Source organism: Hyperoodon ampullatus, assembly GCF_949752795.1.
Source record: "Hyperoodon ampullatus genome assembly, chromosome: 9".
NCBI classification, from domain to species: Eukaryota; Metazoa; Chordata; class Mammalia; order Artiodactyla; family Ziphiidae; genus Hyperoodon; species Hyperoodon ampullatus.
In genome coordinates this window covers 101301957-101319262 of record NC_136922.1, presented here as the reverse complement: position 1 = coordinate 101319262, position 17306 = coordinate 101301957, and the positions used below count along the sequence as shown (strand labels likewise).

The 17306-nt window shown below is 42.0% G+C and overlaps 1 protein-coding gene across 1 annotated transcript in view; it reads right to left on the bottom strand.

The window, feature by feature from the left end:
• Nucleotides 1-17306, bottom strand: part of CNTNAP2 (contactin associated protein 2) — a gene marked incomplete at both ends in the record, with an annotated part of 2063650 nt that overhangs the window by 22999 nt on the left and 2023345 nt on the right. Inside the window, one exon of the mRNA XM_079711872.1 lies at nucleotides 12630-12869. Within this exon, the coding sequence (XP_079567998.1) occupies nucleotides 12630-12869 (240 nt within the window). The remainder of the gene's footprint in view (nucleotides 1-12629; nucleotides 12870-17306) is intronic.

Below are 17306 nucleotides of genomic sequence, written 5' to 3'. Positions count from 1 at the left end.
TTAAAATTTCAGCCCCAAGACAATGTCTTTTCTTCCAAGGTTGATCTCAGAAAATAGAATATACAACACCCATGCTAGGTATTTTCATTGTTTTTTGAACTGTTCTTTCCTTGAATTAACCTCAGATCTCAAAAGGCAGCTGTATTTTCTGGCTGGCAGGTGGAACGGCCATCAAAGAGCATCTTGTGAAACAAATGATCCTTGTTCATGAGAGCTTCCTGATGTTCCCCCACAGAGAGATGCCTCCTTGGTGCTGGCTCACGTCAGTATCAAGATAATGTGATAATCTTCCAGTACCAGCCACGTTGCTCTGTCATAGCTCTTCTCATTCATGTCAACAAAGTGTGAAATAATATTTAATTGGCTCCAGCAGGCTTGGGGATGATTTATTCCAAATCAAAAAAGGGATAGTGGAAATAAAAAGGAAGGTATATTTAGTATCAGGGGTTTACCTACAGATATGCAAATTACTGATGATTTCAGGCTTCTGCATTATACTGAAGGGATGATAGAAGATAGGAAAACAGTTCAGAGTAAAGAACTGGAATCTTCTTATATTTAGATTCAAATGTTTCATTGAGAGAAAGGAAAAGTGGGAAAAGCACTGAATCAGAGGTGAGTATACCCACATTTTAGACCTGATGATGTTATTTTCTGTATACTTTTGAGCAAAGTGCTATAAATACTGGGACCCACTGGTTCACAGTCCTGACAGCACATCAAGACTCTCTCCGGATGGGGAGCAGGCGTCAGGGTGGCCAAAAAGCTCCGCAGGGGATGCTAATGCATAGTCACTGCTGCAGCCACTCATTAGATGTTTACTGTGGGAATGAGTACATTTTCTCTCCGAGTTGCACTTTTTTTAATCTTTAAAATGTGGTTAATAATGTCCACTCAGACCATGTAGAGCTACTGTCAGGATAAAACAAAACCACGCACTGAAAGCATTTCAGCAATCGAAGTCATTTACAAATTTATCATTTCTGTCTTTATCCTTTCCCATTTCCTAAAAGTTAAAATTCCCAAGTAAATTCTTGAAAACCACTTTTAGCCTTTTCTCGTGGGGAAATTTCACAATTAATCTCATTCTCTGTTTAAAATAACTACACCCCACATTCATATAGATTTTTATGTACATTTACGTTTTAACATAAAATTGATTTTACTTAAAAAAAAACTTTTTTAAAGCCTTTCAGGATTGTTCCCAGGCAGAAGCTCAACAGCAGAATCAAGGATCCACCTGATCTTTAGACATTTCTGAACAGTCTGTGCAGAGCACAGAGAATTGAGCAAAGATCTTCTCAAATGAGTAAAACAACTGGCGTTGGGTCAGAAACTTCATCTAGCATAATGTTTCTGCAACTTCAGAAACCATAGGCAGGACACAGGCTCCGAATTGCCAGCAAAGGCAGAATCAGCACTTCTATGTGGTGACTGGCAGGGATTCCCCGGGGAGGATTCACACTCAGGGATTTCTGTGATAGTCTTCTGGATGACAAGTCAGAAAAGGAAGTGGCACCAGATTAATTTGGAATATTGTGCTCCCTTGAATGGCCCAAGTGATATACAAGGATGTTCAAAAATGCAGTGTAGTAGGCAAAGTTAGCACAGGACCCTGCCTTGACAGAGGCAATGACAGACACAGACATCAGTGGACAACCCTGAGCTCAAATTGACTTCATTTTCATGGGCTTCTCACAACATTGCCTGCATAAGAGCGAGACAGAAATGAACACTGTGACTCGCTGCAGTCGGTGGTTCGGCCATCAACAGACAAGTTGCTATAGCAACGTGCACGCCTGTGTCACTTGCCCTTCCCAGCCCCACATGATGGAGGTGACAGCTGAGAGTCCTGGCAGGCGTGGGAACGGGGAGAGAGGTGTCTCTAAGGATGGTGCCAGGCGGGGGGGTCAGAGGGTGGACGGCTTAGAGGGGGCGCTGGACAGAACCCCAACCTCCTTGGGCTTCAGAATCTATTGTATGGGACAAAGGGAAAGACAGACAGACAGAGAGGGGGAGGAGCTGGGATTAAAGAGAAGCCCAGATGAAGGAGGAATCAAGGACCTGGGAAGTTACCCCAAAGCTGGGTGTTTGTGCTCCTTTGGATTTTCCCACAATGGCATTGAACAGTCCTGGTTAGGAAAGAATAGAAGCCTGAGTGAAGGCGGCCCCAGACACGGTCAGGCACATGGGGCAGTGTGCAGGGGGTGTCCGGTGCTGAAAGGGGATCAAGCCCCACCGCCCTTCACTTTAGCCTCTTAGGTCATGTTTCGCCCCATCATTTCCTCACCTGCTCCACTGCTGTGGGGACACACGCCTGCCAAACCTGTTCTTCCAGTGATGTCTGAAGGCTTTGGCATTTGAGGTGGCCTCTAAAGACTGTTCAGGTCCCTTAGATGAGAGTCTAGTTAAAAATATTCATGCCAAGACACTGCATGTGGCATGTGTGGTCCGAGAGGTGGGGTCAGAAGTGGCCAGAGACTTAGGCTTAGAGCTTAGATTTGTTAACTTTGGTTCATGTTCCTCTGAAAGAGGATGTTACCCACATGCCAATAATGACAACAAGGAAATATTCAAATGACACAGTTAAAGAGTAGCAAAAATAAATGTAAAGATGTCAGGATAAAAGCAAGTGGTAAAAGAAAACAGAAAAATGATAGGACTAATAAATAAATCCAGAGCTGGTCCTTTGAAAAAAAAAGTTGTCAGATAATCTAAGAAGAATGGGGGGGAAATCTACACCTACAATATAAAAATATATGAATAAACATTTTCTAAGGAGAGAACGGGAATTATTATAAGAACTTATTTTGCTCAACTCTATGGAAATGAATTTGAAAACTTAGATTACATGCATTAATTTCTAGAAAAATGTAAAGAACAGAAATTATAGTAGATGAGAAAGAGAATCTAATTAGACAGATTCTCATAAAAGAAACTGAGAGAGTTGTCGAAGAGCTCTGCTCACACACACAAGAAAACAGACTCCAGTGGTTTTGCAGGTGAAGTTTACCCAACTTACAAGTGGGTAAGGCTCCAAGGCTGTTTATATCCTTGCCGCACACAGTGTGGCCCGTGAACCAGCAGTATCAGCATCACCTGGGAGCTTGTTCGAGACGCAGAGTCTCAAATCCCACCTCTGACCTCCTGAATCTGCATTCATTCTTCTCGCCAGGTGATTCTGAGCACATTCAAGTTTGGATGGCACTTATTTGAGTTATTCTACTAGTTAGAGAGTGATGCAGAAGTCCCCCATGGTGTGACTGGGTATCCCGAGACTGCAATCAAGGTGTCAGCAGGGCTGAATGCCTGTGGGGAAGTCCTGGGGGAAAATGTGCTTCCAAGGTCATTCCTGATGCTGGCAGAATTTGGCCTTTGAGGTTGTAGGACTGAGGTCCCAGGTTCCTTCCTGGTCTGTCTAGACTGCTGTCCTAGGGGCCTCCCACATTCCTTGCTGGGTGGCCCCTTCTACTTTCTTTTTATGAAGCTGGCCTAAGTATAAAATCCAGATCTGCACTCCCCTCACAACTAAAAGGATGCTCCAAACCCATCTTACCCAAGAATTACTGATGTAAAAAACAAAACTAAAAAAAGTTTTAGAAAAATGACTTTAGTTATACCTCAAGAGAATGCCTCACCATGACTAAATGTGGTTAATGCTAGGAATGAAAGCATGGCTCAGTATTTGGAAATCTATTACTATGATTCACCGCATTAATCTATCACAGAAGAAAAAGCACATGGTTATCTCCAGTAGATGCTGAAGTGGCATTAGATACTATTTAACATCTAACCCTGATAAGACCCTTATGAAAACAGGAATCCTCTAGGTAACATATACATATAAAAATCCTAAAAAAGAGAGAGAGAATAAAAGGGAAATTAGCCTTATGAGAAATCAAATGCTATTACAAAAGCTCAATCATGACCACAGCTTGCTACCGTCTCAGGAAGAGTCAGATCAGTGCGATGGATCAGGGAGTCTAGAAGTAGACATAAATATAAAGGTCAGTTTTGAATGGGATAAACGTAGGGTAAAGGATGGGTCCTCAGCCAATAGTTCTGGAACTACTGGCTGGCCAGGGGGGAAAAATAAAGCTGGATTTCTACCTTACTCTTACTACCCAAGTATATTTCACGGGCAGTAAATATGTGTATCTTACAAATAAAATATAAAATTATTAGAAAAAATGTACAATCATTAAAAAAAATTTTTCTGAATGGAGAAGGCATGACACAAAACCCAAAAGCCATGAAAAACTTTATAGTTCATCATGTAACATTTAGAAATTTTTACATGGGGAAAAAAAACCCATAAATTAAAAAAAAAAAGCTCAAACTGAGAAAATGTTCAAACATATAGTAAAATGCCAATTTACTTAATATATAAAAGTTCTATGAGTCAATTAGTAAATGACCAACAGACCAATGGGAAACAATGTCAATATACAAATAATTCTTTGGTCAAAAAATATAAACAGGCAGATTGGGGGAAAAATAAATACAAGTGACTTATGAACATATACAAAGATACTTAATCTCGCTCATGATTAAGTATCTTTACTTATCTTTACTTAATTTGGATTAATGAAATCCAAATTAAGACAACAAAATTTCATTTTTCAAATAAAGTATAGTAAGATTTAAAAGAATATTATATGTGCTGCGTTGATGAGGGTGTGGGGAAAAAGAGATTTATATCTTATTGAATTGGAGGTACTATGTCACTGGAGGGAGATTTGTAATACAATCAAAATTAAAAATACATCCCTGACTCAACAAGATCATGTGTATAAAGCTATTCATTATGGAAACAAAAGATGGAAACTTAAATGACCATTAGATCAAAAACTGGTAACTATTATTATATTTGACTTAAGCTATATATAAATGTCCTTGGTGCTTTTGCAGAAAAGCAGAATTTGGATCATCTGCAGGAAAAGTGCATGTCAGAAAAGAGAAGATAATAATGTTTTTTGGACTTGAATAAATGTCTGTGTCGGTCACAGAAGAGAACAAAAGACACAAAAGAGAATAAAAAGATTAGGTATCAGAGATTAAACAAATTAATCATGCAACCTTAGCATAAGGATGAAAAATGGGATCTGCTCAGAAATAATTAAGATGTAATTGTAACAGCTGGAAAGATTATTTTAAGTGCTTGCAGGTGGTAAAGAAAACCAATTACCAGCTTGTAATTATGATGGAAATAGAACAGATATATACAGTTTTTAAATGTTCATCTTATCCATAATTCTTTCACACGTGAAGATATAAAAATATTTTATCCTTAGATGGCAGAAAAAAAATGTGGAACATAGATAAGAAATCAAGTCACTAAAAATCATAGCAATAGAGAAACAGGTGCCTTTAGAAATCAAACCCACGATTTCCAGCAGTAAAGTGTCTGATGTGGCACGCAGAGCCCTTAATTCTTAGTTCACAGTACCTGGGCAGACTGTATATTCTGGAATCTAACTGGGGCATGAGGTTGTTACACTGAGTGATCCCAGGCACCGTATTCCATTTAGTTCCCAATTTATTTGGGATGAGAGCCACATTCCTGAGAGCTGGTTTTTCCAACTGCTCTGTGACCCTGAGTGAATCCACCGGACGAGTTTGGGTTTGGATTCCCAAATTCCTGACAATTCTCAGAGGACTATTTTCCACTCAGTGTTTCTGGATTTTCCATGTCCTGCCCACTTTCCTCTCAGAGGGGCTCTGAGAGTTCCTGGTCCAGAGCCTCTCAGTATCAGATGCCGGTTAGCTTTAGGCGGGGAGCCAGAATCTCTAGGTTCCAGTAACTCGTTATAATCTTTATAACGAGGAGATTCCTTGGGAAATGAAATCTTACATCTTAAAGTGCCTTGTCTATCTTAATGCTATTAAAAAAAACCCTAGGATGTGGCCTTTGGTCTGATGTATTCTGTATTCAATATCATGAATGTGAGTAAAAAACAAACCAACCCTAAGACTTAATATGAATGCCTCATAAAACTGCTTGGTATACAGTTCGGAGTTGTTAGTGCAGAAATTAATGGCATCGGATTCTTATTTTTTTTCTGGTGTTTATTTTGTTTCTACATTTTACAGAAAGTGCGTTGCCATTTGTAGTCGTCTCTCTGCTGGCAAATCCTTGCCATTCCAAGGAAATAAGCTTCCCTGAATCTGACAAAGAGAAAAAACAGAGCCCATAATTCTGAGAGGTGAATCACAGCAATTGTCTGGTGCTCTGTGACCTTTAAATAAACCAGAACTCAGGGCCAGGGATTGCCTTTTCTACCTTGTAACTACTGTTCTAAAAGGACCATAATGATGTGGTTAAACAGGCCATACCTATTATCCAAAGGCAGAAAAAATTAGGCAGAAAAAGAATTGACTAGATGTTTCTAATAGAGCAGAATGGGTTTAAGTCAAATCAACATAATTTTACCATTTCCCCCTATAAAAAATGCACTCCCAGCTCCACGCCAGGACCTCGTGTTTGTGATCATCCTGACATACTGTCCACTGTTTGCCAAACTCCAATCACATAGGAACTACTGTCATATCTTTTTGCCATATCCATGGAAAACGTAATTATTATTTATTTACTATTCTCACTAAATTGACCTGATTTCTTATTTAAACAAATGCAGTGATAAAACTTTATAACCCTACTGAGTAATTCTATGGCCTGTCAAGGCTTTAAACAGAAGCCTGCTCTCCATTAAAGGGTGAATAGCATGGGTGAGAGAGCTGTTAAATGCATGCCAGAACCAAATGGAGACTTTCTCTTTAACAAAATTAGAAAGACTGAAAAAGAAATGAACAGGAAATAACTTTATATTATGCCACGTAATGATATGTCTATTTTCTTTCCATAATGATCTGATGACTCCCTATCAAGGCCACCATGTTTCAGGGCTCCAGAAGCCATAGACTGCAATGCAAATGGAATCCTCTGGAGTTGTGCAGTACACAGCCTGACCAACTGTAAATGTCCCCCACTTTGGAAAACCGTTGATGGAGCCCAAAGGGCATTAGAGAGGCAATGAGCAGCTCAGTCAGTGGTGTTCCAGAAAAGGAATCTTATCACAGGAAGCCAGCATACCTTGGAATCCATTTTCTGTCTTTATCATTTGATATCATCTAAGATATAAGAAAGAAATATAAGGGAGCAGAAAGAACACAAGACCTCAGGGTAGATGTCTGGAATTCTAACTTCCAGGTCTCTGCAAAGCAAATACTCCAGTGTGAGTATGAAGTAAGTAGCCCTTGGTTGATCGCTAAGTTTCCGCTAACACTAAAGCCACAGACTTCCTATCTTCACCGCAAGGGGCCTGCTTGATTTTAAAATAAATGCACATACTTCATTTTAAAGCAGCATTTCCTTCCTGATATCCTTTCAAATTAAGCTTGCAGCTGATTAAAAAAAACTGATTAATAATTTGACATCTTCCTCAAATTGAAGCTCCTTCCTGGGGTGTAACAACTTCAATAAAGATGCATTTTCATGGAGACCCCGAGTCTGGCCCCGCTCTGTGGATCTCTCGTTTGTTTGTCTGTTTTTCCAGGCAGACTAGCTCTATTCAAGTTCAGAGAAAACTCCTCTATGTCCCTGAGCTTCCTTATGAAATGGTCAGAGGAGCCCAACCTTTGGCAAACTTACTGCTATAGCCTTTCAATTTGGGATTTCACCACCTAAAGGCTTCACTGTTTTTCATAAACTGGTTTTTGGCTATTTACTTTTCTTTTCTTTTTAGTAACCTCACTTCAAAGGGTTTACCAAAGGGGCCATTACTAAGCTTCTCTCTTATTTAGTGAGTGATTCTCCATCTTGGCTACACATTAGAATCACCTGGGGAGGTTGTACATCTCTGGACATCTCAACCCGCGTGTCTGACTTAATTGCTCAGGGGTGCAGCCTGGATATAGGGGCTTTTAAAAGCTCCCTAGGTAATTTGAAAGTGCATCTGAGATTGAAAGGAGTGCTTTCAGACTTGATGGGCCCATGATAAGTCACAGGGGAATCTTGCTGAGATGCAGATGCTGATTCAGTGGGTCTGGGGCCTGTGATTTGCATTTCTAACCAGCTTGCAGGTGATACTCATACTGCTGGTCGAGGATTACACTTCCCAAGGCACCAGATGAAACAGATCTCCTTCCAAATGTCCTCTATTCAAACCAGGACTATGAACTCTCACCTTTATTTTCTTCCCTCAGGTACCTATACAGACTCAAGTAACATGATTTCTAGCTAGAAATGGCATTTTTGTGTATGCTCTGTTGTTTTCTGTCTGAATATGATAGTGAGGATCCTCAGTCATACATGAAAGATTATCTAAAAAAGCAAAACCCCCAAATCAAAATTCAGAATGATGAACTTAGGCTCACAGAAACTAGGGTGCAATTGCTGATGTGGGGACCCACTAAGACCCCCAGAGCTGGGATGAAGATTATTTTAAACTGATGACATTTGGGATTCAACAGATGCAGAAAGAAATCTTTTTGGAACTTCCTTATCTGACTAAACATAGAAACTTCTGAGAAATGAGACCATAAATCCCCTTTTCTCCAGGAGGCTTTTAGGTCCCAGGAAGGAGGCCAAGAGCAAACCTACCCTAAATCACCCTTTCCAGGGGAGTTTTAAGGCCTTGAAAAAGACAAAGACCATTCACACAGGCATGAACAAACATAATCACAAACTTTCTTATCTCCTGTTTTTTCTTTTAGAAACCCATTTGTTCTTCCCAGAGGCCTTTTATCCTCTGTTCTTTTTCCCTACTAAGAAAGGTATATAAGCCTCTAACTTTTACCACTATTGAGCTACTTCTTTTGTAAGCTTCCATATGCATACAAATAAACTTCTTCTCCTGTTATCTGCCTTTTATGAGTTTAATTTGCAGGCCCCCATTGCCTGAACTTAAGCGCCTAGAGGAAAAGTTTTTCCTCCTAGACACTAAGCCACTGGAGGCTTATATTAAGTAACCTTCCCTTATGTCTATTTCTTTCTTTGTCCCCTGTTCATCCCCCAACCCCCATTCTCTCTCATTTTCCCATTCACCTAAAAGAAAAAATAAATAAAACCATGTTATCTAACTGGACAGCTACATGTAAAAGAATGAAATTAGAACACTCCCGAACACCATACACAAAAATAAACTCAAAATGGATTAAAAACCTAAATGTAAGGCCAGACACTATGGAACCCTTAGAGGAAAACATAGGCAGAACACTCTATGACATAAATCACAGCAAGATCCTTTTTGACCCACCTCCTAGAGAAATGGAAATAAAAACAAAAATAAACAAATGGGACCTAATGAAACTTAAAAGCTTTTACACAGCAAAGGAAACCATAAACAAGACCAAAAGACAACCCCCAGAATGGCAGAAAATATTTGCAATGAAGCAACTGACAAAGGATTAATCTCTGAAATTTACAAGCAGCTCATGCAGCTCAATATCAAAAAAACAACCCAATCCCAAAATGGGTAGAAGACCTAAATAGACATTTCTCCAAAGAAGATATACAGATTGCCAACAAACACATGAAAGAATGCTCAACATCATTAATCATTAGAGAAATGCAAATCAAAACTACAGTGAGATATCATCTCACACCAGTCAGAATGGCCGTCATCAAAAAATCTACAAACAATAAATGCTGGAGAGGGTGTGGAGAAAAGGGAACCCTCTTGCACTGTTGGTGGGAATGTCAATTGATACAGCCACTATGGAGAACAGTATGGAGGTTCCTTAAAAAACTACAAATAGAACTACCATACGACCCAGCAATCCCACTACTGGGCATATACCCTGAGAAAACCATAATTCAAAAAGAGTCATGTACCACAATGTTCATTGCAGCTCTATTTACAATAGCCAGGACATGGAAGCAACCTAAGTGTCCACCAACAGATGAATGGATAAAGAAGATGTGGCACATATATACAATGGAATATTACTCAGCCGTAAAAATAAACAAAATTGAGTTATTTGTAGTGAGGTGGATGGACCTAGAGACTGTCATACAGAGTGAAGTAAGTCAGAAAGAGAAAAACAAATACCATAGGCTAACACATTTATATGGAATCTAAAAAAAAAAAAAAGGTCATGAAGAACCTAGGGGCTGCACGGGAATAAAGATGCAGACCTACTAGAGTATGGACTTGAGGACACGGGGAGGGGGAAGGGTAAGCTGGGACAAAGTGAGAGAGTGGCATGGACATATGTACACTACCAAATGTAAAATAGACAGCTAGTGGGAAGCAGACGCATATCACAGGGAGATCAGCTCGGTGCTTTGTGACCACCTAGAGGGGTGGGATAGGGAGGGTGGGAGGGAGGGAGACGCAAGAGGGAAGAGATATGGGGACATATGTATAACTGATTCACTTTGTTATAAAGCAGAAATTAACACACCATTGAAAAGCAATTATACTCCAATAAAGATGTTAAAAAAAATCATGTTATCTAAACAAGCCTTCTATGTCATAGCTCATAAGCTCTTTTCTGTTCTTTTAATAAAGTTTGTGAGACAGATACACGTTTCTTTATAAGCATTTACCCATTATGGAAATTAACTTGGAATTCCAATCATGGAATAAATTATGATGATGAGGTTGATACAGCAACTGGTCAACACCAGGTAAGAACTTGCTGTCCAAGTACAAGTGGAAATTTTCTGTAAATGGACCTATGTTATATAGTACAGGCCTACCATAATACCTGGATTGTAGACTTTTGATTTGAACACTGAATAATAACAGAATGTTCCCTATATAATTATTACATCAGTCAAAAGAATGAAATTGTCATGTATAAAGCATGATTTTTTAAAAATAAATGAACTCAAACTTTGGCCCATACACCTGTATCTCACAGACCATCAAGCAAATAATTTGCTAATTAAGGCAGAATGAATAAGAACTTCTATTGGCCCAAAGTAGCATCTAGAGGCTTTTGAAACTGATTTCTTGGCAGCGGACTTGGACCACACACGCTGATGGCCTCAAGCAGTGAGAACCTCTAACAGTAAGGAACCTGCGTATTTCAAAGATTAGGCTTTGTCTCCATCCACCCTGGCATCTGGAGCAATCTATTTGAGAAATCTCTGTTCCTCTGCAGCCCTGGAAGTGCTTTTTCTCGCCTCCTAACTTCACTCCTACTTTTCTTCTTTCAGCACTAGGACTGCTTTCCTTTGTTCAAGCCATCTCACGAGGAGAAACCAGCCCGCTGTGTCATCCTCACAACTTCATAAAAGGCAGTTCTTTTAAGTACCCTGGGCACACATCATCACCCCATCATGTTATAGGACCCCATGTGTGAGGAATGAAGAGGATTGTTTAGTCTGTAAATTGGCTGTTCTGACAACGGGGCAATTTCGGCTTCTTTTCGAAGCTTCACAAAATTTTGCAGGCAAATCCTGGCAAGAATTCACGACGACAAGAGCTTCATGGAAGCTGATAAATACTGTGCTCGGGGCTGGAATATATGTAAAGCAATCAAACACATGACGTTTCCATGGTGAATTGTTACTAACTAGAAGTTAGGGTCGGGGAGGATTTGGGAGCCTTTACTACTGGACATTCAAACATCATAGCAAATTGTGTCGAATATAATAATAACCACTTTGTTAGTATTACTGCAGCTAAACTCTTGTACAGCTTGCTCCACGTCTGTGACTGTGCTGAGTGTTTTAAATCCATCGTCTTGCATGGAATTCTCTGAGTTAGGTCTTAGTATCTCCATTTCAGAGGTGGGGAAACTGAGGAATGAGACTAAGACACTGGCTGGGGAGAGGCAGTGATGGTATCGAACCCAGGGCTCCCACCTCGTCCACTTCCTGTCTTTGGCATCAGCAAAGTCAGACATTGCTTTGGAGATCCATCGGATGGTAGATTTGGAGGCGTTTTAGAGATCACGCCCCACTTCATACCTTGTGGGTGAAAAAGCAAAGGCTTGGAGAGGCTACCCGAGTAGCCTGATGTCAGTCTGGATAGAGTGAGGAGGGGGACTTACAGGCTCCCCACCACTCGGGGTCCTGTGGACACTGAATCTGCATCCAGTTAATTTCGCAGCCAACAGCTGCATCCTTTTAGCGTTGTGATTTCAAATGACAAGTCTTATCACCTGCAGAAGTGGAGCTAAATCCACTGAGCTTTCTAAGCCTAAATGCACCGCTAAAACCTGGAAGGCTATGGGATTATATGTACAAATACAGTGTCGGGAGATGAATCTCTGTATGGCTTTAGGTAATCTTTTGATATCAGAACTTGGACAGTGGGGCTGCTAGGCAGCTGAGTCACAAAGGCAAAAGCGAGGAAGTGATCTGATCAGATCGTCCGACAGTCCCGCTGCAGACATTGGTTAAGGTATCTCATCATTTCACTTAAGTGCACAAGAGTCAATAATTCCTATACTCCTTCCCTTTGACTTACTTACTTCTGGCCCTGAGCACGAATACGGTTGTACCTTTTGAGCCCTTGACATGCTAAGAACTCTGTGCTCACACATTCCTTTGTTCCCTTAATCCTCCAACTACATCACCAGCGAAGGTCTGCTACTAACTCCATTTTACAGGTGAGGAAACTGAGGCGTAAAGAAATAAAGCATCCCAGTCAAGACACTGCGTTAGACTTTACCTGAATCCAAGTGGTCTAAGTGCCAGGGGTCGGTGGCAGACGACATGGGTGCGAGGGTGAGCGGGGAGGCCCCGCAGTTGGACTCCACCAGCTCGCCCTGGGTGTGCACGCGAGCTGAGGCGTTTGTTTGCCTCAAGGCTGCCTTGAGAGGGGCGATCTGGTTGAACTGGACTCTGGAGAGGCACCCAGTGAATCCCGGGGTGTTGTACTTGTGAATCTCTTGGTCAATGTTCCCTGTTTCTAAAAGAAAAAGAGAAAGTAAAGGTCGTATCCCACTCACCGTATCACCGCTGTAATATACAACTCCCCTTTGAATGTTTGTCTTCAAATCTTCCTCTTAGGTTTAAGATATTGTGCTCTTTTAGATGAAAAATTAATGACCTGATAAGGCTTTAGGGCTGGAGGCTTCACTTTAAAAGAGCCTTCTGTGTTGCTAGAGAACTACACTTGGGAAAATGAAACACATTCCTAATCACCTTCCAGATATGTGAGATACTGCTGACACTAACAACACTCGCTTGGTTCTGACTGACTTTTCTCCCCTTTTCTGATGCTTCAATGACCCTCATATATACTGAACAGCCCTCCCAGCCCTCCCGGTAGATTATGGTTTCATTTTGTGCCTCATTTTCTTCTTTAGAATTCTTTATTTAAAAAAGAAAAGAGAAGAAAAGAAAAAGCATTCCCATAGCCTATAATGGGGCATGTCCTTTCTTTAGAATCCAATCCCCTGGGAATTCTGGGGGTTCCAGAATCTCAGCTAGCGTCGGGTGGGCATTTTGGAAGTCAGGAAGCTTTCCCAACTCAATCACAAACATACATATGCATTTAAGAATCACCACCTAGGGCTTCCCTGGTGGCGCAGTGGTTGAGAGTCCGCCTGCCGATGCAGGGGACGCCGGTTTGTGTCCCAGTCCGGGAAGATCCCACATGCCGTGGAGCGGCTGGGCCCGTGAGCCATGGCCGCTGAGCCTGCGCGTCCGGAGCCTGTGCTCCGCAACGGGAGAGGCCACAACAGTGAGAGGCCTGCGTACCGCAAAAAAAAAAAAAAAAAAAAGAATCACCACCTGCCCCAAACCTGTAGTCAGCATCTTCTTCCTAACTAACATTCAAATCAGGGGTGAGTCTGGGTGGAGGCATTTCCAAAGCACTGTTTTGATTACTATAAGCACACACTGTCATACCAGTTACATCAGCAAAAGCAAGTGTCTTCTTGACCGTAGCCCTGGGTTTTAGAATCTACCTAGAACAAACGACTGTTGAAGGAGACCTAGACCCTCCTGATGCGTGGCTCTCACCAGTGTGGCTCCTGGACCAGCAGCAGCAGTGTCACCTGGGAAAGCGTTAGAAAGGCATGGGGCGGGGCCCAGCAATCTGTGTGTTGCAAACCCTCCAGGTGGTCCTGACACCGCTAAGGTTTGAGAACTACTGCTACAGGCAGTGACGGTGCAGGGCTACAAACTCAGGGGCTGGGCAAATGGCATTCCAGAGAAGAGCACAGCACTTGTATTCTGGGTGGGAGATTAGGTTAACATGATGATGGCCTTGTAAACACAAGGACCAGGTTGTGAGACATTTACCCTTCCACTTGAGCTGTGAAAAACAAAGACTTTGGAAAACAGGGGCTAGTTACTTCTTTGAAAAGTTGGATTTTACAACGTTTTACACCTGGGGAATGAATACAGGTGAAATAGCCTTGTATAAAAATGTACTCCCCATTAATTAAAGAATAGATCAGTGGAGAAGGGAGCTTTTAGGCCTTGGGGGCAGAAGAAATGAATGTACTGATTATTCATCACATTAAAAAAAATGTGTCATGACTGACCTGTACTAGTCCCATGTGAATTTTGATTAACAGACAGCTATGACAATGGGGGTGATGAAGAATAGTAATTCTGGGGATTCTAATAGGGTCTTACTTAGACAAGTACATAAAGAAATTTTAATTGGTGATTCTCCATATTTTTCTCCTGTAGTAAATTTCAGCCTGTGACTTTGCGCTAAAGCACATCCCATTTAGGATGCGGAGGTAGGATGCCCCTGCCACCAAGTACAGAAACCCTGCCACCAGGATGTATCCTGAGGCTTCCATGACGACCAGGAAGAGGCTCTGGTCCCACTGACACCTGCACTGGCTTGTTCCCCTCTTCCTCCCTTGCCTTTTCCTCAGTGACTGCAGGCTGCTCAATGATTCATTCTTCATCTCCTTGTCTAACATCAGAACCCCTTGTACATTCACCAACTTGCCTTCCATGCACACACTTCCAGTATTTGGTTTCCATCCCCTCCCTGCAGTGATCTGCCTTCCCTTGAAACACCCTCAGACCAAGGAGACTCGGGATGACTCTGATCCCAGCACGGGGAGGAGGACCTCAGTTCCTTGCTGTCCTGAATTCCTATCTGGCTTCACTGGTGGTAGAGGCACCAGAACAAATAGCCACTTGGTGGCAGGAAACTGGGGACGACACCTCAGCTCCATCAGCTGCCCATAAAAGGAGAGTCCTTTTTAGCCTGTCTAGCTTTGGGGGAGGGCTCCACAAGGAACCTTCTGGGGCTGGTGGCTACTGCCATCTTGTGGGACTTCAGGTCAGGTCAGTTCGATTCAATTCACTTTATCGCAGGAACTGGGTGCTGCAGCAGTATTAGGAAGGTAGACAAATACAGGGATTTACCCTGAGCAGCTCACAGCCTCGCCAGGAAACAAGCATACAAACAACCAACTAACATGACTGAACACAAGCTGTCCAGTAACAATAGTATTTGTTGAACCCTTAAAATGTGCTAGTTGTCTTAGACAAACTGGATATTTAATTCCTAGAACAACCCTTGGAGGCGGGAGCATTATTATCGCTCTGTAACATGTGAGGAAATGAGGCTTAAGATCCGTCGGCTGTTGAGGCCAGGCAGACTGACCCCAGGCCTCCTAACCCCTACAATGTTCCTAGCTAAGAAACAAAACTTATGTTTGGTAAACTTACTATTATTTTTTAAAAATTCATTAATCAGTTAATTTTGGCTGTGCCAGGTCTTAGTTGAGGCATGCATGCGAGATCTAGTTCCCCAACCAGGGATCAAACCCGGGCCCCCTGCATTGGGAGCGTGGAGTCTTACCCACTGGACCACCAGGGAAGTCCCCTGGTAAAATTATTAAAGTCTATGGTAAACCAGGGAAGTAGGTTTGTGTGGGGTTCTGGAAAGCACTTCAGAAGGGGTAACACTACAACTAGGTTTTTTTTTTTTTTTTTTTTTTGGTAAGAACACTTAACATAAGATTTACCCTCTTAACAAATGTTTACATAACAAATATAGTGTATTGTTAACTACAGACACTCTGGGACTTATTCTTCTTGCATAAGGGAAAGTTTGTACCTTTCACCAATGCCCCACCAGTGCCCCTCCCCCCAGCCCCTGGAAACCATGATTCTACTCTGGGCTTCTATGAGTTTGACGACTTTAGGCGCCTGACATAAGTGGGATCATGTAGTATTTATTCTTCTGTATCTGGTTTATTCCACTGAGCATAACGTCCTCCAAGTTTATCCATGTTGTAGCAAATGGCAGAATTTCCTTCTTTTTTAAGGCTGAATAATATTCCATTGTATGTGTATACTGTATTTTCTTTATCCATTCACCTGTCGATGGACATTTACATTGTTTCCATGTCTTGGCTATTGGAAATAATGCTGCAATGAACATGGGAGTGCAGATACCTCTGAGATCTTGATTTCAATTCTTTGGTGTACGTACCCAGAAGTGGAATTGCTGGATCACATGGTAGTTCTATTTTTAATTTTTTGAAAAACTTCCATACAGTTTTCCACAGTGGCTACACCATTCCACATTCCCACCAATTTCTCCACATCCTCACCAATGCTTGTTGTCTTTCGTAGAACTAGGTTTTGAGGATGAAAGGAAAGAGAACTCCAGGCTGAGTTTGTCATGAGGTTTTTGTGGGAGTCAGATGGGGTCAGAGCTCAAGGTCAGATTGGGAAGGGCCTTGAACACCATGTTAAGATGTCTGTATTTCAGTAGGAAACTCAAAGATAGTTAAGCTGCAGGGGATGATTGTGGGAGCCGTATTGGAAAGATAATTCTAGAGGAGCACGGCTATTGGAAAGATAATTCTAGAGGAGCACGGCAATTTGCTCTGAGCAGGCGATCTCATTGACCCCTCAGGGCCCTGCAAGCTCCCTGGGTGAAGACAGGGAGAGATTCTTCTTTTTGCTGTAGGGCTGAGGCAGAGTTAAGCTGTGGATAAAGCGCCTTGTTCGTCATCCTCTTGTCATTTGCGCAGCCATTGTAGAATCTATAGAGAATCCGTTTTGAGTTTGGTTCCTCTGCTAGAGATTTGGGTAGGCAACTTCTGACTCTGGCTGCATTTCATAGTCCCTGACACAGTTTTCTCAACTTTAAGTCGGGCCAGCTTTCCAATCACACCAGAGAAAACGAACAGTTTCAAAGCTGTAGTTATCTGAGGGTTCCCAATTTAACGTGGGGTCCCCCCTTCTTAAAGAGCTGCCCTCCCATGAGTGTTTCCCCCTGAAGTGACCCTCAAAGAGGGATTACAGACACAAGGCAGATGGCCAGAGGGGAGCCCCAGGAAGGGGGTTCTGATGAGGACCAGGGACCAGAGGAACGGCGGGAAGCAGGGGCTCTGAGGCTCCCGCCATGGCGGGG